The sequence below is a fragment of the Engystomops pustulosus genome, unplaced genomic scaffold (genome assembly GCF_040894005.1).
Source record: "Engystomops pustulosus unplaced genomic scaffold, aEngPut4.maternal MAT_SCAFFOLD_138, whole genome shotgun sequence".
NCBI classification, from domain to species: domain Eukaryota; kingdom Metazoa; phylum Chordata; class Amphibia; order Anura; family Leptodactylidae; genus Engystomops; species Engystomops pustulosus.
Genome location: NW_027285018.1, coordinates 116864 through 140273, shown reverse-complemented (window position 1 = coordinate 140273; position 23410 = coordinate 116864). Strand labels below are relative to the sequence as shown.

Sequence of the window (23410 nt, the reverse complement as noted above, 5' to 3'; positions counted from 1 at the left end):
ACACAGATACATACATACACTTACATACACAGATACATAGATACATACAAATACATACACTTACATACACAGATACATACATACATAAATACAAATACATACACTTACATACACAGATACATACATACATACATACACTTACATACACAGATACATACATATATACATACATACATACATACATACATACATATTTTATGTGTATCTTTCTCTCTCTCTGACCGTCTCTTTCAGTGACTGTCTCTGGCCGTCTCTTTCAGTGACTGTCTCTGGCCGTCTCTTTCGGTGACTGTCTCTGGCCGTCTCTTTCGGTGACTGTCTCTGGCCGTACATACACATAGATACGCAGATACATACATACATACACATACACTTACATACACATAGATGCACAGATACATACATACATACAAATACATACATACACTTACATACACATAGATGCACAGATACATACATACATACATACATACATACAAATACATACACTTACATACACATAGATACACAGATGCATATATACATACACTTACATACACATAGATACACAGGTGCATACATACATACAAATACATACACTTAGATACACAGATGCATACATGCATACATACATACAAATACATACACTTACATACACATAGATACACAGATACATACATACAAATACATACACTTACATACACATAGATACACAGATACATACATACAAATACATACACAGATACATACATACATACAAATACATACACTTACATACACATAGATACACAAATACATACATACACTTACATACACAGATACATACATACATACATACACTTACATACACAGATACATACATACATACACTTACATACACTTACATACACAGATACATACATACATACAAATACATACACATACACTTACATACACATAGATACACAGATACATACATACATACATACAAATACATACATACATACACTTACACAGATACATACATACATACATACAAATACATACACTTACATACACATAGATATGCAGATGCATACATACAAATACATACACTTACATACACATAGATACATACATACATACAAATACATACACATAGATACACACATACATACATACATACATACAAATACACACACTTACATACACATAGATACACAGATGCATACATACATACACATAGATACGCAGATACATACATACATACATACAAATACATACACTTACATACACAGATATATACATACATACAAATACATACACTTACATACACATAGATACACAGATACATACATACAAATACATACACTTACATACACATAGTTACACAGATGCATACATACATACACTAACATACACTTACATACACATAGTTACACAGATGCATACATACATACACTTACATACACTTACATACACATAGATACACAGATTTATACATACATACAAATACATACTTACATACACATAGATGCACAGATACATACATACATACACTTACATACACATAGATACGCAAATACATACATACATACAAATACATACACTTACATACACATAGATGCACAGATACATACATACATACACTTACATACACATAGATGCACAGATACATACATACATACATACATTCATACATACACTTACATACACATAGATACACAGATGCATATATACATACAAATACATACACTTACATACACATAGATACACAGATACATACATACATACATACATAAACAGTTACATACACATAGATACACAGATGCATATATACATACAAATACATACACTTACATACACATAGATACACAGATACATACATACATACAAATACATACACTTACATACACATAGATACACAGATACATACATACATACATACATACATACACTTACATACACATAGTTACACAGATGCATACATACATACATACATACATACATACACTTACATACACATAGATACACAGATACATACATACATACATAAACAGTTACATACACATAGATACACAGATACATCCCCCCCCCCCCCCCCCCCCCGTCGGGGTGACACCTCTGTGCTTTCTATAGAAGGCCTTGTACTCACCCTCCATGTAGAGAAGATGCTGTACTTGCTGATGCGTCCTTGCTTATCGTTGCCTCCTATCATGTCATCACCGCAGATGGCACAATCGGGGTCGTCCTGCCAGTCATAAAAGGCCAGAGCGAAGGTGGGATCTTTCAGACACAGCTGCATTTGTCTCTCCAGAAGCAACAGGAAGAACCGATGCCAGGACCCGAATCCGGTGGAGCCGTGTGCGTAGTTTAGGAAACCAAATTCCGAGTTGCCCTGCAGGAAGGGCTTTGTGGCGTAGTAATGGTAGTAGCACCAGCAGTCGTAGTAGGAGGCATCGATGAATTTGTAGGTGTAGGACTGGAAGCGATCGCCCGTCCTCAGGATGTAGTAGCGGGGGTCGATGAGCTTCTTACAATAATTTATTTTGGCAAAAAATTGGATTCGCTCCACGACTGAGAACTGGCGGATCTCCCTCCGCACCACAGTAATGAACTGGTCACAATTCTCTCCAACTCGGCCAAACTTGCACTGACCACAATCAGGGCCCATAAATTTATCTTTACACACGCAGGAGACATTGAAGTAGAAGCTCGGGCACCTGTCTCTGTCATCTAGGAGGACGGTAGGAGTCTCTGTGCGACTGCGCTGCACCGGGAGACAGCTCCCCCGATTCAGGGCAGAGCCGCAGGGAGACCCCTTGTAGGAGGGGCAGCACGTCCCAGGGAGATGAGGCTGCGGGACGCAATCCTTGGGGAACATAAAGGCGGTGCTGGTGGTGGAGAGGCTCAGCAGGAAGACGCTCAGGAGGAACATCTCAGGAACTTCTCAGCGAGATCTCTGCAGGGAAACAGACAGGACAGCAGTGAGACCACCAGACTGTACAAAGTGACTGTACATAGTGTCCTATCTGCAGGGAAACAGACAGGACAGCAGTGAGACCAGCAGCCCAGACTGTACAAAGTGACTGTACATAGTGTCCTATCTGCAGGAAAACAGACAGGACAGCAGTGAGACCACCAGACCAGACTGTACAAAGTGACTGTACATAGTGTCCTATCTGCAGGGAAACAGACAGGACAGCAGTGAGACCACCAGACCAGACTGTACAAAGTGACTGTACATAGTGTCCTATCTGCAGGGAAACAGACAGGACAGCAGTGAGACCAGCAGACCAGACTGTACAAAGTGACTGTACATAGTGTCCTATCTGCAGGGAAACAGACAGGACAGCAGTGAGACCACCAGACCAGACTGTACAAAGTGACTGTACATAGTGTCCTATCTGCAGGGAAACAGACAGGACAGCAGTGAGACCAGCAGCCCAGACTGTACATAGTGTCCTATCTGCAGGGAAACAGACAGGACAGCAGTGAGACCAGCAGCCCAGACTGTACAAAGTGACTGTAGATAGTGTCCTATCTGCAGGGAAACAGACAGGACAGCAGTGAGACCACCAGACCAGACTGTACAAAGTGACTGTACATAGTGTCCTATCTGCAGGGAAACAGACAGGACAGCAGTGAGACCAGCAGCCCAGACTGTACAAAGTGACTGTACATAGTGTCCTATCTGCAGGGAAACAGAAAGGACAGCAGTGAGACCAGCAGCCCAGACTGTTCAAAGTGACTGTACATAGTGTCCTATCTGCAGGGAAACAGACAGGACAGCAGTGAGACCACCAGCCCAGACTGTACATAGTGTCCTATCTGCAGGGAAACAGACAGGACAGCAGTGAGACCACCAGACCAGACTGTACAAAGTGACTGTACATAGTGTCCTATCTGCAGGGAAACAGACAGGACAGCAGTGAGACCAGCAGCCCAGACTGTACAAAGTGACTGTACATAGTGTCCTATCTGCAGGGAAACAGACAGGACAGCAGTGAGACCAGCAGCCCAGACTGTACAAAGTGACTGTACATAGTGTCCTATCTGCAGGGAAACAGACAGGACAGCAGTGAGACCACCAGACCAGACTGTACAAAGTGACTGTACATAGTGTCCTATCTGCAGGGAAACAGACAGGACAGCAGTGAGACCACCAGACCAGACTGTACAAAGTGACTGTACATAGTGTCCTATCTGCAGGGAAACAGACAGGACAGCAGTGAGACCAGCAGCCCAGACTGTACAAAGTGACTGTACATAGTGTCCTATCTGCAGGGAAACAGACAGGACAGCAGTGAGACCACCAGCCCAGACTGTACAAAGTGACTGTACATAGTGTCCTATCTGCAGGGAAACAGACAGGACAGCAGTGAGACCAGCAGCCCAGACTGTACAAAGTGACTGTACATAGTGTCCTATCTGCAGGGAAACAGACAGGACAGCAGTGAGACCAGCAGACCAGACTGTACAAAGTGACTGTACATAGTGTCCTATCTGCAGGGAAACAGACAGGACAGCAGTGAGACCAGCAGCCCAGACTGTACAAAGTGACTGTACATAGTGTCCTATCTGCAGGGAAACAGACAGGACAGCAGTGAGACCAGCAGACCAGACTGTACATAGTGTCCTATCTGCAGGGAAACAGACAGAACAGCAGTGAGACCACCAGCCCAGACTGTACAAAGTGACTGTACATAGTGTCCTATCTGCAGGGAAACAGACAGGACAGCAGTGAGACCACCAGCCCAGACTGTACAAAGTGGCTGTACATAGTGTCCTATCTGCAGGGAAACAGACAGGACAGCAGTGAGACCAGCAGCCCAGACTGTACAAAGTGACTGTACATAGTGTCCTATCTGCAGGGAAACAGACAGGACAGCAGTGAGACCAGCAGCCCAGACTGTACAAAGTGACTGTACATAGTGTCCTATCTGCAGGGAAACAGACAGGACATTAGTGAGACCACCAGCCCAGACTGTACAAAGTGACTGTACATAGTGTCCTATCTGCAGGGAAACAGACAGGACAGCAGTGAGACCAGCAGACCAGACTGTACAAAGTGACTGTACATAGTGTCCTATATGCAGGGAAACAGACAGGACAGCAGTGAGACCAGCAGCCCAGACTGTACAAAGTGACTGTACATAGTGTCCTATCTGCAGGGAAACAGACAGGACATTAGTGAGACCACCAGCCCAGACTGTACAAAGTGACTGTACATAGTGTCCTATCTGCAGGGAAACAGACAGGACAGCAGTGAGACCAGCAGACTAGACTGTACAAAGTGACTGTACATAGTGTCCTATCTGCAGGGAAACAGACAGGACAGCAGTGAGACCAGCAGACCAGACTGTACAAAGTGACTGTACATAGTGTCCTATCTGCAGGGAAACAGACAGGACAGCAGTGAGACCAGCAGCCCAGACTGTACAAAGTGACTGTACATAGTGTCCTATCTGCAGGGAAACAGACAGGACAGCAGTGAGACCAGGAGGAGGAGGAGCTGAGCACTTTGTACATAGTGTCCTATCTGCAGGCAGCATGTTGTAGAGCAGGAGATGCTGAGCAGATTGTACGTGGTGTCCTATCTGCAGGTAGCATGTTATAGAGCAGGAGGAGCTGAGCAGATTGTACATAGTGTCCTATCTGCAGGGAGCATGTTATAGAGCTGGAGGAGCTGAGCAGATTGTACATAGTGTCCTATCTGCAGGCAGCATGTTATAGAGCAGGAGGAGCTGAGCAGATTGTACATAGTGTCCTATCTGCAGGGAGCATGTTATAGAGCAGGAGGAGCTGAGCAGATTGTACATAGTGTCCTATCTGCAGGCAACATGTTATAGAGCAGGAGGAGCTGAGCAGATTGTACATAGTGTCCTATCTGCAGGCAGCATGTTATAGAGCAGGAGGAGCTGAGCAGACTGTGCATAGTGTCCTATCTGCAGGCAGCATGTTATAGGGCAGGAGGAGCTGAGCACATTGTACATAGTGTCCTATCTGCAGGCAGCATGTTATAGAGCAGGAGGAGCTGAGCACATTGTACATAGTGTCCTATCTGCAGGCAGCATGTTGTAGAGCAGGAGGAGCTGAGCAGATTGTACATAGTGTCCTATCTGCAGGGAGCATGTTATAGAGCAGGAGGAGCTGAGCAGATTGTATGTAGTGTCCTATCTGCAGGCAGCATGCTATATAGCAGGAGGAGCTGAGCAGATTGTACATAGTGTCCTATCTGCAGGCAGCATGTTATAGAGCAGGAGGAGCTGAGCATATTGTACAAAGTGTCCTATCTGCAGGCAGCATGTTATAGAGCAGGAGGAGCTGAGCAGATTGTATGTAGTGTCCTATCTGCAGGCAGCATGCTATATAGCAGGAGGAGCTGAGCAGATTGTACATAGTGTCCTATCTGCAGGCAGCATGTTATAGAGCAGGAGGAGCTGAGCATACTGTACATAGTGTCCTATCTGCAGGCAGCATGTTATAGAGCAGGAGGAGCTGAGCATATTGTACATAGTGTCCTATCTGCAGACAGCATGTTATAGAGCAGGAGGAGCTGAGCACATTGTATATAGTGTCCTATCTGCAGGCAGCATGTTATAGAGCAGGAGGAGCTGAGCAGATTGTACATAGTGTCCTATCTGCAGGCAGCATGTTATAGAGCAGGATGAGCTGAGCAGATTGTACATTGTGTCCTATCTGCAGGCAGCATGTTATAGAGCAGGAGTAGATGAGCAGATTGTCCATAGTGTCCTATCTGCAGGAAGCATGTAATAGAGCAGGAGGAGCTGAGCAGATTGTACATAGTGTCCTATCTGCAGGCAGCATGTTATAGAGCAGGAGGAGCTGAGCAGACTGTACATAGTGTCCTATCTGCAGGCAGCATGTTATAGAGCAGGAGTAGATGAGCAGATTGTACATAGTGTCCTATCTGCAGGGAGCATGTAATAGAGCAGGAGGAGCTGAGCAGATTGTACATAGTGTCCTATCTGCAGGCAGCATGTTATAGAGCAGGAGGAGCTGAGCAGACTGTACATAGTGTCCTATCTGCAGGCAGCATGTTATAGGGCAGGAGGAGCTGAGCACATTGTACATAGTGTCCTATCTGCAGGGAGCATGTTATAGAGCAGGAGGAGCTGAGCAGATTGTACATGGTGTCCTATCTGCAGGCAGCATGTTATAGAGCAGGAGGAGCTGAGCAGATTGTACATAGTGTCCTGTCTGCAGGCGGTATGTTATAGAGCAGGAGGAGATGAGCGCATTGTACATAGTGTCCTGTCTGCAGACAGCATGTTATAGAGCAGGAGGAGCTGAGCACATTGTACATAGTGTCCTATCTGCAGACAGCATGTTATAGAGCAGGAGGAGCTGAGCAGATTGTACATAGTGTCCTATCTGCAGGCAGCATGTTATAGAGCAGGAGTAGATGAGCAGATTGTACATAGTGTCCTATCTGCAGGCAGCATGTTATAGAGCAGGAGGAGCTGAGCGCATTGTACATAGTGTCCTATCTGCAGACAGCATGTTATAGAGCAGGAGGAGCTGAGCAGACTGTACATAGTGTCCTATCTGCAGGCAGCATGTTATAGAGCAGGAGGAGATGAGCGCATTGTACATAGTGTCCTGTCTGCAGACAGCATGTTATAGAGCAGGAGGAGCTGAGCACATTGTACATAGTGTCCTATCTGCAGACAGCATGTTATAGAGCAGGAGGAGGAGGAAGTGATTCTGTATGAGAGGTCATAGAAGCTGGTAAGAGGCAGGAGCGAGCGGTGTGTGAGGCACTGAGCTCCTGGCCAAGATATAAGGTCCTATGAAGAAAGGAAAGTACTGGGCCCAGAAGCCAAGGTGTTGAGAACCAGAAAAGGACAGTCTGCAGGTGAGGTCCTGGGACAGCATGGACAGAGAGGGGGTCTCCCGTCCTACAGGTGCGGCTGAAGAAAGACCCACATTCCTGCAGTGACCTCTAAGCAACTCATTTCTATCCACATTATGGACATTTGTGTGTCTGTCGTCTCCCCTGCAACATTACAGACATTGCACAAACAACAGGGATAAAGACAAGAAGAGTTACCGGAGAAGATGGAAACCTCCCGACCGCCACCAGAACGTAACCTTCAAGACTATGCAAGGAGCTTGTGCCACCTGGAATTACCCCGAACCTTTCTAGTGTCACCCGAGGGACGTATTTGGGAGGAATATCTGTTACAGGACAACGTAAAGGATTTATTACTTCGGAATGATCCCCATCCAATCAAAGCTCACGTATAGACACTCCCAAACTTTGGCTCCAAGTAAATTACATCCAAAAACGGCTACAAAACAGATTTCACTTTTTCCTAAAATTATCAGCAGTTTTGGATGCGGTCGCCTGGACTGCACATGTTCCATCATCGAACACCGAGGCAAATCATGAACTAGCCACAAGTGAAGTGTTTCTGGCTCCTCCACCATCTACACGGCCGCACATGAATGGTCGCCGTAGGAAAGTTACAAATGGCTATTTAATACTCGGTGTATCTCACCTGTAGAGATAATACCAGAAGCTGTCGTGACCGTTTCCGATTACTCTGAAAAGCCCAACCGCCGGCACCCACAGATATCACATGACTCCGCCTGTTGTATATTTATGGTTATATACAGGTATCATTGTCAGGATGTCTTCTCCAACCACTGTCCTACTTTATAATTTCACTTGTTTACAGAAAAATTTTCACTGGGGCGTGGCTTAGCTGCCGAGCTGAATGGACGCTGGACCCTAGAGCTCCTCTGATCCCAGCGCAAAGCGACTAGAAAAAACGGCCGAGCAGGCCATGAACCCTTACCTCCGGTTACACACCGATGTCCCAACAACCCATGACGAGGTACAGGGCCAAAAGCAAACTGCAGAAACAGGGCAAACTGGAGCTTTACTTTTTGGGTAATGATTTTAACTGGGGATCTGTACGGCATTTTGTGGCCCCTTAGGGCTAAAGTGATTGGCTGCAGAGAGCTCAGCGAAGACGGAAAGTCGCCCACCTTCCTGATTGCTGTGAAAGAAGTGTATGCGTGCCACGACATCTCTGTCGGTTGTATCCGGGAGGTGCAAAGGGTGTGGGACCCTGTGGGCCCTGTCCATGGAATGGTCCAAGGTTGAGCATCCCAGGAGCAATATCTTAATCAGGCCCTGAATGTAGTTAGGTAGTTCTTGTGCCTGATCTACTTCAGGTACTTCAGGCCCCTAAATTTCAAATTCTTTCGCCTGGAGCGATCCTCCAGGTCCCTAAGTTTGGCTTTTAGCGGCTTAAATTCATCTGTTAGGTCGTTATAGGCATCTGCTAGTTGGTTAATAGTAGTGGCAAAGTCTCTCATTTTATCTTCAACATGGGACACTCTGACATCAATGTCCTTAACCTCTGCACGCATGGGTGATAGCAGATTGCTAAGGCTCCCAAGGTCAGAAGCATCTCTCCCAGGAGATTCCCTGATGCTGCGAAACCCTGAAAAGGCCTCTCATATGTGAGCTGCAGTCTGGGGTTGCAGGGGCACATCACTTACTGGGTCTGGCGCCACGTGTTGGGTCTTCTGGCGCTGCTTAGAAGAACTTCTGGCTTATGGAGATGGCGGTGGCCCGTCACCTCTTTTGTCCAGGGGGCTTTGTGTTACTGGCTGCGGAGGTTGTGAGATGCCTCCCGGGGAGACGCGCTCTGGAGTGGACACACTGCTGGCTCCATTGCTACGCTGAGAGGACAGCGAGGAGGTAATGGCGCCGCTGGAGTAAGGAGAAGCCGTGTGTAAGTCAGCATCATCTTTGCCATGTTCCTTGTGAAAGAAGGACTCTCCCACATCATTAACCCCCTGGAAGAAGGCCAATGTCTCCTGCACGACTGGAATATCTCCCCTCATTCTCCAGATAACCCTGGATATCGACCTAATCCTCCACCTAATGACTGGAAGTTGGTCGCCTCCCAGTGCGCCTCCAAGCACTAATCTACGAGCTGCTGGGCTCATCGTGCAGCTTGTTGTGAACTTATTCGGCATCTGCTTTATCTTTTTTGGCTTTCCTTGCTAGGTCTCCCCAGTTTTTTGCTTTTTCTATTGTTTCTTTTTTGTTTTATAAGGCATCCAACTTGTTGTATATCACCAATCATGGTGGAGGGAGCAGGGAGACGGCATTATAATACAGCGCATGTAATAATGACACCAGACCTATCTCTTCATTGTACCCATGGTGCTTAAATTTGCAAGTCTCAACTTGAAGAGTCTCAACAATCCATGTAAAAGAGCCTACATGTGGCACTTTCCTTGAGGTGTGACATAATCTGCGGCCAAGAGACTTAATTGAAAAAGACGTCCAGAGAATCAAACGCCCTCTTTCCCCTATATTCTCCAAAGCCATTACAGCAAAAAACCAAGCGGAGTGTTAGGAACTATTAAAAACTCAGCGGCCGCCTCCCTGATCTCTTGCAAAACAGACCCATTGGGCAGGTATATCATCTTAAACTGTTTAATGAATGCATGCACGCTGATAGGGATTTATGCCCCCAAACTCCTCCATATAGTCAGCACTACCCAAAGTGGTCATGTCATATGGTGGTCCCAGACCCCGCCATAGACTCCACTTCCACTATTAATCCCTAAATAACGCCCGTTGAGATTGTTCCACAAACTCCTCCTCCGAGTCGGCACTACCCAAAGCGGTCATGTCGTATAGTGCAGGGACAATCCCCAAATAACGCCCTCTTTGAACACGAGCTATTTGACAGCTGGAGGATTCTTCATGACACAGAGAGGGATTACTCAGTCTTTTCCTACAAACACAACTCGTACTCCCGTATAGATCTCTTATCAACCTCCCGGTCACTACTGTATTTAACCAAAACATGTGACGTGGACCTCATCAAGTGGTCGGCCCACGCAGCAGTTACACTAGAGATTGAGGCGTCCTATAACCACACTGACTGCCGCATCTGGAGGTGTAATGACTACTAGCAAACCCAACAACGACAGAGAAACACGCCCAGGGGCGTAACTGGGAGGGGCAGGGCCCCAGAGAAGAAAATATACATATATGTATATACTTACACATGAAAGTTACAATCACACAGTTATCCCCTCACATATAGTGCATATGCACACATACAGTATATACACGCACACAACACCAGATACAGCATATATACATCACACGTATGTTATATACATATTATGCTGTACAATGTCCAGCATATGTATATAGCATATTGGGATGATGGGGGCCCCCTGACACTGCGGGCCCCAGAGCAGCTGCTGTGGCTGCTACCACTGTAGTTTAGCCCCTGAACATGCCTTACGTTGTGCGTAGCCGCTTCAGGTGAGTTACACATATTCATCGCTCCCTGACCTCTACATTATTTCCCTACGAGCGCTTTCTTTCCCAACCATTTCATAACTTACTTAATAAGGACTGTAACTGCTGTAAGTGAACTTTTCGAGCTGATTGAACCGTTAATCGACTAACGGACAGAAAGCGACATTCCACTGGCGCCAAGTCAATTTCTATCCCCAGGAATCACATGGGAGTGGAGGCGCCTCCAGTTTTATCAGGGGCTCTGGGAAGGGCAAATTAGTTTTGCAGTCCGCTCCACAGTATGAAGTGAACTAAACCGACATGGGAATCATAATGAAGTGTGCCATCCCTGGTCGTGTTCCCCATCGCAGGCCTACCTTCAGCCACCATGTGCGTCCATGCTCCAGCTCCCGTAGGTGCGGGCTGTGTGTCTGGTCGCATTCCTCATTGCAGCCCTACCTTCAGGCACCATGTGCGTCCATGCTCCAGCTCCCTTAGGTGCGGGCTGTGTCTCTGGTCGTGTTCCCCATCGCAGGCCTACCTTAAGCCACCATGTCCGTCCATGCTCCAGCTCCCTTAGGTGCAGGCTGTGTCTCTGGTTGCATTCCTCATTGCAGCCCTACCTTCAGCCACCATGTGCGTCCATGCTCCAGCTCCCGTAGGTGCGGGCTGTGTGTCTGGTCGCATTCCTCATTGCAGCCCTACCTTCAGCCACCATGTCCGTCCATGCTCCAGCTCCCTTAGGTGCGGGCTGTGTCTCTGGTCGTGTTCCCCATCGCAGGCCTACCTTAAGCCACCATGTGCGTCCATGCTCCAGCTCCCGTAGGTGCGGGCTGTGTGTCTGGTCGCATTCCTCATTGCAGCCCTACCTTCAGGCACCATGTGCGTCCATGCTCCAGCTCCCTTAGGTGCGGGCTGTGTCTCTGGTCGTGTTCCCCATCGCAGGCCTACCTTAAGCCACCATGTCCGTCCATGCTCCAGCTCCCTTAGGTGCAGGCTGTGTCTCTGGTTGCATTCCTCATTGCAGCCCTACCTTCAGCCACCATGTGCGTCCATGCTCCAGCTCCCGTAGGTGCGGGCTGTGTGTCTGGTCGCATTCCTCATTGCAGCCCTACCTTCAGCCACCATGTCAGTCCATGCTCCAGCTCCCTTAGGTGCGGGCTGTGTCTCTGGTCGCATTCCTCATTGCAGCCCTACCTTCAGCCACCATGTCAGTCCATGCTCCAGCTCCCTTAGGTGCAGGCTGAGCCTCTGGTCACATTCCTCATTGCAGCCCTACCTTCAGGCACCATATCAGTCCATGCTCCAGTTCCCTTAGGTGCGGGCTGTGTCTCTGGTCGTTTTCCTCATTGCAGCCCTACCTTCAGGCACCATGTCTGTCCATGCTCCAGCTCCCTTAGGTGCGGGCTGTGTCTCTGGTCACGTTCCCTGTCACAGGCCTACCTTAAGCCATCATGTCCGTCCATGCTCCAGCTCCCTTAGGTGCGGGCTGTGTCTCTGGTCGTTTTCCTCATTGCAGCCCTACCTTCAGGCACCATGTCTGTCCATGCTCCAGCTCCCTTAGGTGCGGGCTGTGTCTCTGGTCACGTTCCCTGTCACAGGCCTACCTTAAGCCATCATGTCCGTCCATGCTCCAGCTCCCTTAGGTGCGGCCTGTGTCTCTGGTCGCATTCCTCATTGCAGTCCTACTTTCAGCCACCATGTCCGTCCATGCTCCAGCTCCCTTAAGGTGCGGGCTGTGTCTCTGGTCGCATTCCTTGTTGCAGCCCTACCTTCAGCCACCATGTCCGTCCATGCTCCAGCTCCCTTAGGTTCGGACGGTGTCTCTGGTCGCATTCCTCATTGCAGCCCTACCTTCAGCCACCATGTCCGTCCATGCTCCAGCTCCCTTAGGTGCGGGCTGTGTCTCTGGTCGCATTCCTCATTGCAGTCCTACTTTCAGCCACCATGTCCGTCCATGCTCCAGCTCCCTTAAGGTGCGGGCTGTGTCTCTGGTCGCATTCCTCATTGCAGCCCTACCTTCAGGCACCATGTCTGCCCATGCTCCAGCTCCCTTAGGTGCGGCCTGTGTCTCTGGTCGCATTCCTCATTGCAGCCCTACCTTCAGTCGTGTGTGTGACCCTGGCTCGTCCTTCGACTACATGTTCCCTGGCATTTGACCCCGGCTTGGTTCCTGATCCTGTGCTGCCTGCTACGGCCCTCTGCCTCTTCCTGACTCTGCGTGTACACTGCCTGCCTCCACTTTGTTACCACGTTCCGGTGTCTCTGTGCCCGCTGGGCGAGCTGCTATCTACACTGGGACCACCACGAGAGGTAACGGCCTTGCTATCTCTCTGCAGCAAAGTCCACATCCCTGTTTAGGGATTAAAGGGTTAAACCCGGAGAGGTCCAGGGATGACGTCCTTAGTGTGGGGCACAGGGTAGCACCGTGGGTTTACAAACCCACGCCTTGGTACATTAGTATCGATTCCCTGACGAAGAAGACAGCACCAGTCTTTGAAGCGCGTTGGTAGTTTTTCCCTCTGGAATTACCATAGCTCGGTGATGTCACAATACGGAACCCTCCTGGACTGTGTGCGGAGTGTTAGCCGCCGGCCGGGGCTTCACTACACGTGCAGCTAACCCCTTCAAGTCTGTAAACTTTTCCACCAGTGGATTGCTTTTTGGATGCAGCAATGTGAAGGATTTCTTCGTGGATTTACAAAGAATTCTACATCCTTGGACTCCGAACATTCAGCTTCATCTCGGATGAAAAGGTTGTCACAGCTTCCTGCCCATTTTGCCTGAACGTGCAGCACTATACCTAACGTAGCCAGTAAACCTATTGTGCTATAGCTGGTTAATGCATTAGGTATAGATACATATTCAGACTTAGGGGCGTATAATAGTTACATTTGCTGTATTTCTCTATGTTTATCCCAATATTTTTTGTTGGCGCAGGTATCTTTGTTTTATATTAGTTGTTTTTAGTGGCTTACTTTTTAGTGATCCACAGCAACACTACATTCTAAAATACTCAGATATTTTTCTTAGATCTGCGCCAAATTCAAAAACTAATTTAAGTAATCATATAGATCTATGGCCTACCACCTCTTCACCTCCACCATCACATCATATACATCTATGGCCTACCACCTCTTCACCTCCACCATCAAAACATATAGATCTATGGCCTACCACCTCTTCACCTCCACCATCACATCATATAGATCTATGGCCTTCCACCTCTTCACCTTCACCACCACATCATATAGATATATGGCCTACCACCTCTTCACCTCCAGCATCACATCATATACATCTATGGCCTACCACCTCTTCACCTCCACCATCACATCATATAGATCTATGGCCTACTACCTCTTCACCTCCACCATCACATCATATACATCTATGGCCTACCACCTCTTCACCTCCACCATCACATCATATAGATCTATGACCTACCACCTCTTCACCTCCACCATCACATCATATACATCTATGGCCTACCACCTCTTCACCTCCACCATCACATCATATAGATCTATGGCCTACTACCTGTTCACCTCCACCATCACATCATATAGATCTATGGCCTACCACATCCTCACCTCCACCATCACATCATATAGATCTATGGCCTTCCACCTCTTCACCTCCACCATCACATCATATAGATCTATGGCCTACCACATCCTCACCTCCACCATCACATCATATAGATCTATGGCCTTCCACCTCTTCACCTTCACCACCACATCATATAGATCTATGGCCTACCACCTCTTCACCTCCACCATCACATCATATAGATCTATGGCCTACCACCTCTTCACCTCCACCATCACAACATATAGATCTATGGCCTACCACCTCTTCACCTCCACCATCACATCATATACATCTATGGCCTACCACCTCTTCACCTCCACCATCACATCATATACATCTATGGCCTACCACCTCTTCACCTCCACCATCAAAACATATAGATCTATGGCCTACCACCTCTTCACCTCCACCATCACATCATATAGATCTATGACCTACCACCTCTTCACCTCCACCATCACATCATATAGATCTATGGCCTACCACCTCTTCACCTCCACCATCACATCATATACATCTATGGCCTACCACCTCTTCACCTCCACCATCACATCATATACATCTATGGCCTACCACCTCTTCACCTCCACCATCACATCATATAGATCTATGGCCTTCCACCTCTTCACCTTCACCACCACATCATATAGATCTATGGCCTACCACCTCTTCACCTCCAGCATCACATCATATACATCTATGGCCTACCACCTCTTCACCTCCACCATCACATCATATAGATCTATGGCCTACTACCTCTTCACCTCCACCATCACATCATATACATCTATGGCCTACCACCTCTTCACCTCCACCATCACATCATATAGATCTATGACCTACCACCTCTTCACCTCCACCATCACATCATATACATCTATGGCCTACCACCTCTTCACCTCCACCATCACATCATATAGATCTATGGCCTACTACTAGAGATGAGCGAACACTAAAATGCTCGGGTACTCGTTATTCGAGACGAACTTTTCCCGATGCTCGAGTGCTCGTCTCGAATAACGAACCCCATTGAAGTCAATGGGAGACTCGAGCATTTTTCAAGGGGACCAAGGCTCTGCACAGGGAAGCTTGGCCAAACACCTGGGAACCTCAGAAAAGGATGGAAACACCACGGAAATGGACAGGAAACAGCAGGGGCAGCATGCATGGATGCCTCTGAGGCTGCATAATCGCACCATTATGCCAAAATTATGGCCAACAGCATGGCCATGACAGAGTGACAGAATGAAGCTAGATAGCATCTAAAACATCCAATAATTGACCCTGACACTATAGGGGACGGCATGCAGAGGCAGCGGCAGCAGCGGCAGGCTAGAGAGTGGCATGGCGACATACCCTAAATGGACTCAGGCTTCAAACCAATGGGTGGCAGAGAGGAACCAAAGGAGGTGAGCAAGAAGCGCTCAAATAATATCGGTACATGATAAAAGTTTGCCAGTATATTTTGTGGATTACACAGCAGGGTGGCGACAAAGTTAACAAGTTTGTTGTGGAAGCCATGAAAACAACCCAAAATTCTGCCTGACACAGCACGTTTGATAAGGCGGCCATGTATGGAGGCAGTGAACTAGTAGTAGATTAAAGGTGCTGCAGTTAAAACTATGTTAGTTGGTTCTTGGCATGGAGCTGGCGCTCTGCTGCCAGGCGAGCTTTCGCCAATCCAAGCCCCTGTCTATAGGCTACTCCCCAAACAGCACTTCTAAGAACCTTTTGTATAAGATCAAGTGTAGTAGCGTTCTTATAAGTTTAGGATATGGCGGGTGAGGGGAATGTAAACAGATGCGCAAGAAGCGCTGAAATAATATCCCTAAATGGTAAAAGTTTGCAAGTATATTTTGGGGATTACACAGCAGGGTGGCGACAAAGTTAACAAGTTTGATGTGGAATGCCCTGTAATAGCTCTTGGGCGGTGTGCCTTTTATCGCCTAGGCTCAGCAGTTTCAGCACCGCCTGCTGTCGCTTAGCGACGGCACTGCTGCTGTGCCTAGAGCTACCGACTGATGGCGCCATGCCCACGGATGGTAATTCGGAGGAGGAGGAGGTGGAGGAGGGGTGGGAGGAGGTATAGTAGGCCTTTGAGACCTGGACCGAGGTAGGCCCCGCAATTCTCTGCGTCGGCAGTATATGACCAGCCCCAGGGTCAGACTCGGTCCCAGCCTGCACCAAGTTAAGTGTAGTAGCGTTCTTATAAGTTTGGGATATGGCGGGTGAGGGGAATGTAAACAGATGCGCAAGAAGCGCATGATGCGCATGGAGCTGGCGCTCCGCTGCCAGGCGAGCTTTCGCCAATCCAAGCCCCTGTCTCTAGGCTACTCCCCAAACAGCACTTCTAAGAACCTTTTGTATAAGATCAAGTGTAGTAGCGTTCTTATAAGTTTAGGATATGCCGGGTGAGGGGAATGTAAACAGATGCGCAAGAAGCGCTGAAATAATATCCCTAAATGGTAAAAGTTTGCCAGTATATTTTGTGGATAACACAGCTGGGTGGCGACAAAGTTAACAACTTTGATGTGGAATCCATGAAAACAACCCAAATTTCTGCCTGACACACCTCGTTTGATAAAGGGACGATGTATGGAGGCAGCTATATGGACGACTTTTGGAGGTAGCAATGGAGACAACGTGTGGAGGCTGCTATGGAGACAATTTAATTTGGATAGTGCCTGTATGTGGCAGTCCCAAACATTTTTCAAACCAGAGGAGCAGGTAGGTGGCCCTCCAGTAAAATGGAATAGATTGAGTGCCTGTATGTGGCAGTCCCAAAAATGTTTCAAACCAGAGGAGCAGGTAGGTGGCCCTCCAGTAAAATGGGATAGATTGAGTGCCTGTATGTGGCAGTCCCAAAAATGTTTCAAACCAGAGGAGCAGGTAGGTGGCCCTCCAGTAAAATGGAATAGATTGAGTGCCTGTATGTGGCAGTCCCAAAAATGTTTCAAACCAGAGGAGCAGGTAGGTGGCCCTCCAGTAAAATGGAATAGATTGAGTGCCTGTATGTGGCAGTCCCAAAAATTGTTCAAACCAGAGGAGCAGGTAGGTGGCCCTGCAGTAAAATGGAATAGATTGAGTGCCTGTATGTGGCAGTCCCAAAAATGTTTCAAACCAGAGGAGCAGGTAGGTGGCCCTCCAGTAAAATGGAATAGATTGAGTGCCTGTATGTGGCAGTCCCAAAAATTGTTCAAACCAGAGGAGCAGGTAGGTGGCCCTGCAGTAAAATGGAATAGATTGAGTGCCTGTATGTGGCAGTCCCAAAAATTGTTCAAACCAGAGGAGCAGGTAGGTGGCCCTGCAGTAAAATGGAATAGATTGAGTGCCTGTATGTGGCAGTCCCAAAAATTGTTCAAACCAGAGGAGCAGGTAGGTGGCCCTGCAGTAAAATGGAATAGATTGAGTGCCTGTATGTGGCAGTCCCAAAAATGTTTCAAACCAGAGGAGCAGGTAGGTGGCCCTCCAGTAAAATGGAATAGATTGAGTGCCTGTATGTGGCAGTCCCAAAAATTGTTCAAACCAGAGGAGCAGGTAGGTGGCCCTGCAGTAAAATGGAATAGATTGAGTGCCTGTATGTGGCAGTCCCAAAAATTGTTCAAACCAGAGGAGCAGGTAGGTGGCCCTGCAGTAAAATGGAATAGATTGAGTGCCTGTATGTGGCAGTCCCAAAAATGTTTCAAACCAGAGGAGCAGGTAGGTGGCCCTCCAGTAAAATGGAATAGATTGAGTGCCTGTATGTGGCAGTCCCAAAAATTGTTCAAACCAGAGGAGCAGGTAGGTGGCCCTGCAGTAAAATGGAATAGATTGAGTGCCTGTATGTGGCAGTCCCAAAAATTGTTCAAACCAGAGGAGCAGGTAGGTGGCCCTGCAGTAAAATGGAATAGATTGAGTGCCTGTATGTGGCAGTCCCAAAAATGTTTCAAACCAGAGGAGCAGGTAGGTGGCCCTCCAGTAAAATGGAATAGATTGAGTGCCTGTATGTGGCAGTCCCAAAAATTTTTTAAAACAGAGGACCGGGTAGGTGGCCCTCCAGAAAAATGGAATAGATTGAGTGCCTGTATGTGGCACTCACAAAAATTGTTTCAAACAGAGGACCGGGTAGGTGGCCCTCCAGAAAAATTAAATGCATGAAGTACTATAGCTAGAGCCAGTTGGCCCTGTCAAAAAATAGCCATTTTCCTCTGCTTTACTGTACAAAGAGGAGGAGAAGGAGGAAAATGAGGAGGAGGAGGAGGAGTGGATCAATTATTCAGGTTGAGCTTCTTTCACCTGGTGGAGAATGGAAATCCTGAGAAATCCAGGCTTTATTCATCTTGATAAGCGTCAGCCTGTCAGCGCTGTCAGTCGACAGGCGTGTACGCTTATCGGTGATGATGCCACCAGCTGCACTGAAAACCCGCTCGGACAAGACGCTAGCGGCAGGGCAGGCAAGAACCTCCAAGGCGTACAGCGCCAGTTCGTGCCACATGTCCAGCTTTGAAACCCAGTAGTTGTAGGGAGCTGTGTGATCATTTAGGACGATGGTATGGTCAGCTACGTACTCCCTCACCATCTTTCTGTAAAGATCAGCCCTACTCTGCCGAGACTGGGGACAGGTGACAGTGTCTTGCTGGGGTGACATAAAGCTGGCAAAAGCCTTGTAAAGCGTACCCCTGCCAGTGCTGGACAAGCTGCCTGCTCGCCTACTCTCCCTCGCTACTTGTCCCGCAGAACTACGCACTCTGCCGCTAGCGCTGTCAGAAGGGAAATAGTGTTTCAGCTTGTGCACCAGGGCCTGCTGGTATTCATGCATTCTCACACTCCTTTCCTCTCCAGGGATGAGAGTGGAAAGATTTTGCTTGTACCGTGGGTCCAGGAGAGTGAACACCCAGTAATCGGTGCTGGAATAAATTCTTTGAACGCGAGGGTCACGGGATAGGCAGCCTAGCATGAAATCTGCCATATGCGCCAGAGTACCAACGCGTAAGAATTCACTCCCCTCACTGGCCTGACTGTCCATTTCCTCCTCCTCCAACTCCTCCAACTCCTCTTCTTCTGCCCATACACGCTGAACAGTGAAGGACTCAACAATGGTCCCCTCTTGTGTCTCGCCAACATTCTCCTCCTCTTCCTCCTCATCCTCCTCCACCTCCACCTCCTCCGATATGCGCTGAGAAACAGACCTCAGGGTGCTTTGGCTATCAACAAGGGAATATTCTTCCCCCGTCTCTTGTGACGAGCGCAAAGCTTCCGACTTCATGCTGACCAGAGAGTTTTTCAACAGGCCAAGCAGCGGGATGGTGAGGCTGATGATGGCGGCATCGCCACTGACCATCTGTGTTGACTCCTCAAAGTTACTCAGCACCTGACAGATATCAGACATCCACGTCCACTCCTCATTGTAGACTTGAGGAAGCTGACTGACCTGACTACCAGTTCTGGTGGAAGTTGACATCTGGCAGTCTACAATCGCTCTGCGCTGCTGGTAAACTCTGGATAACATGGTCAGTGTTGAATTCCACCTCGTGGGCACGTCGCACAACAGTCGGTGAGCGGGCAGTTGGAGGCGGCGCTGCGCTGCCCTGAGAGTGGCAGCATCTGGGCTGGACTTCCTGAAATGCGCACAGATGCGGCGCACCTTCGTGAGCAAATCAGACAGATTGGGGTATGTCTTGAGGAAACGCTGCACTATCAGATTTAACACATGGGCCAGGCATGGCACATGTGTCAGTCTGCCGAGTTGCAGAGCCGCCACCAGGTTACGGCCGTTGTCACACACAACCATTCCCGGCTTGAGGTTCAGCGGTGCCAGCCACAGATCAGTCTGCGCCGTGATGCCCTGTAATAGCTCTTGGGCAGTGTGCCTTTTGTCGCCTAGGCTCAGCAGTTTGAGCACCGCCTGCTGTCGCTTAGCGACGGCACTGCTGCTGTGCCTAGAGCTACCGACTGATGGCGCCGTGCCCACGGATGGTAGTTCGGAGGAGGAGGTGGAGGAGGGGTGGGAGGAGGAGGAGGCATAGTAGGCCTGAAACACCTGGACCGAGGTAGGCCCCGCAATCCTCGGCGTCGGCAGTATATGAGCAGCCCCAGGGTCAGACTCGGTCCCAGCCTCCACCAAGTTAACCCAATGTGCCGTCAGCGATATATAGTGGCCCTGCCCGGCAGCACTCGTCCACGTGTCCGTGGTCAGGTGGACCTTGTCAGAAACGGCGTTGGTCAGGGCACGGATGATGTTGTCTGACACGTGCTGGTGCAGGGCTGGGACGGCACATCGGGAAAAGTAGTGGCGGCTGGGGACCGAATACCGAGGGGCGGCCGCCGCCATGAGGTTGCGAAAGGCCTCGGTCTCTACTAGCCTATAGGGCAGCATCTCCAGGCTAAGCAATCTGGAGATGTGCACATTAAGGGCTTGGGCGTGCGGGTGGGTTGCACTATATTTGCGTTTCCGCTCCAGTGTCTGGGGTATGGAGAGCTGAACGCTGGTGGATGCTGTGGAGGATCGTGGAGGCGACGATGGGGTTTTTGTGCCAGGGTCCTGGGCAGGGGGCTGACTAGCAGCTGACACAGGGGAAGGAGCAGTGGTGTGCACGGCCGGAGGTGAACGGGCTTGTTGCCACTGAGTGGGGTGCTTAGCATTCATATGCCTGCGCATACTGGTGGTAGTTAAGCTAGTAGTGGTGGAACCCCTGCTGAGCCTGGTTTGGCAAATGTTGCACACCACAGTCCGTCGGTCATCCGGTGTTTCCTTAAAGAACCTCCACACTTCTGAAGATCTAGCCCTCGCCGCAAGAGCCCTCACCACGGGAGCTTCACTAGTTGACAGTGGCGCTGATGCACCAGCTCTGGCCCTGCCTCTCCGTCTGGCCCCACCACTGCCTCTTCCAACCTGTTCAGGTCGAGGACTCTCCTCCGTCTCAGAAGCACTGTGTTCACCCGGCCTCTCAACCCAGCTTGGGTCTGTCACCTCATCATCCTCCGATCCCTCAGTCTGCTCCCCCCTCGGACTTCCTGCCCTGACAACAACTTCCCCACTGTCTGACAACCGTGTCTCCTCATCGTCGGACACCTCTTTACACACTTCCACTACGTCAAGAAGGTCATCATCACCCACAGACTGTGACTGGTGGAAAACCTGGGCATCGGAAAATTGCTCAGCAGCAACCGGACAAGTGGTTTGTGACTGTGGGAAGGGTCCAGAAAACAGTTCCTCAGAGTATGCCGGTTCAAATGCCAAATTTTCCTGGGAGGGGGCAGACTGGGGGGGAGGAGGCTGAGGTGCAGGAGCTGGAGGAGTGGGGATTTCGGTGACATGGGTGGACTGCGTGGAAGACTGACTGGTGGTGGACAAATTGCTCGAAGCATTGTCAGCAATCCACGACATCACCTGTTCGCACTGTTCTGGCCTCAACAGTGCTCTACCACGAGTCCCAGTAACTTCAGACATGAACCTAGGGAGTGTAGCTCTGCGGCGTTCCCCTGCTCCCTCATCAGCAGGTGGTGTCTCACCCCGCCCAGGACCACGGCCTCTGACCCCTGCAGTAGTTGGACGCCCACGTCCCCGCCCTCGTCCTCTACCCCTAGCCCTCGGGTTAAACATTTTTAAAATGAGAGTTATAACTTTTTTTTTTTTTTTACTTCTTTTTGTTTTTTTTGGTGTTTTTTTGTGTGTTTTTTTTTTTTGTGTTTTTTGTTTTTTTTTGAGTTTTTAAAACCAAACAATCCTATCCTATTGCTATGGCTATTTTCTAGCCAAGTATCAAAGGAAGCACACTACTATGCCAGATGAGATGACACTGAGTTATTGCCTAATAGAAATCCAACCCCTACTGAATTTTGCCACTTCGGCCTTTGCTATGGATATGTGCGCCACTAAGCGCAGAACACAGCGGTCGCAAGTCTCACTACAAATTGCTCAGAATTGGCAAGTACATGCACTGCAGAAACTACAGCCACCAGCAGATCAACCAGAAATCAAATATATAGAACGCTACTGTAGGCTTCAAGAAGCTGTTTGTATTCTCCTATGGCTATTTTCTAGCCAAGTATCAAAGGAAGCACACTACTATGCCAGATGAGATGACACTGAGTTATTGCCTAATAGAAATCCAACCCCTACTGAATTTTGCCACTTCGGCCTTTGCTATGGATATGTGCGCCACTAAGCGCAGAACACAGCGGTCGCAAGTCTCACTACAAATTGCTCAGAATTGGCAAGTACATGCACTGCAGAAACTACAGCCACCAGCAGATCAACCAGAAATCAAATATATAGAACGCTACTGTAGGCTTCAAGAAGCTGTTTGTATTCTCCTATGGCTATTTTCTAGCCAAGTATCAAAGGAAGCACACTACTATGCCAGATGAGATGACACTGAGTTATTGCCTAATAGAAATCCAACCCCTACTGAATTTTCCCACTTCGGCCTTTGCTATGGATATGTGCGCCACTAAGCGCAGAACACAGCGGTCGCAAGTCTCACTACAAATTGCTCAGAATTGGCAAGTACATGCACTGCAGAAACTACAGCCACCAGCAGATCAACCAGAAATCAAATATATAGAACGCTACTGTAGGCTTCAAGA

At 48.5% G+C, this 23410-nt stretch overlaps 1 protein-coding gene across 1 annotated transcript in view; it reads right to left on the bottom strand.

Moving 5' to 3' along the window:
* LOC140108473 (tyrosinase-like) overlaps window positions 1-23410 on the bottom strand; it is a 104678-nt gene that overhangs the window by 52432 nt on the left and 28836 nt on the right. The window contains exon 2 of the mRNA XM_072131765.1: window positions 2093-2899. Within this exon, the coding sequence (XP_071987866.1) occupies window positions 2093-2875 (783 nt within the window). The 5' untranslated portion in view covers window positions 2876-2899. The remainder of the gene's footprint in view (window positions 1-2092; window positions 2900-23410) is intronic.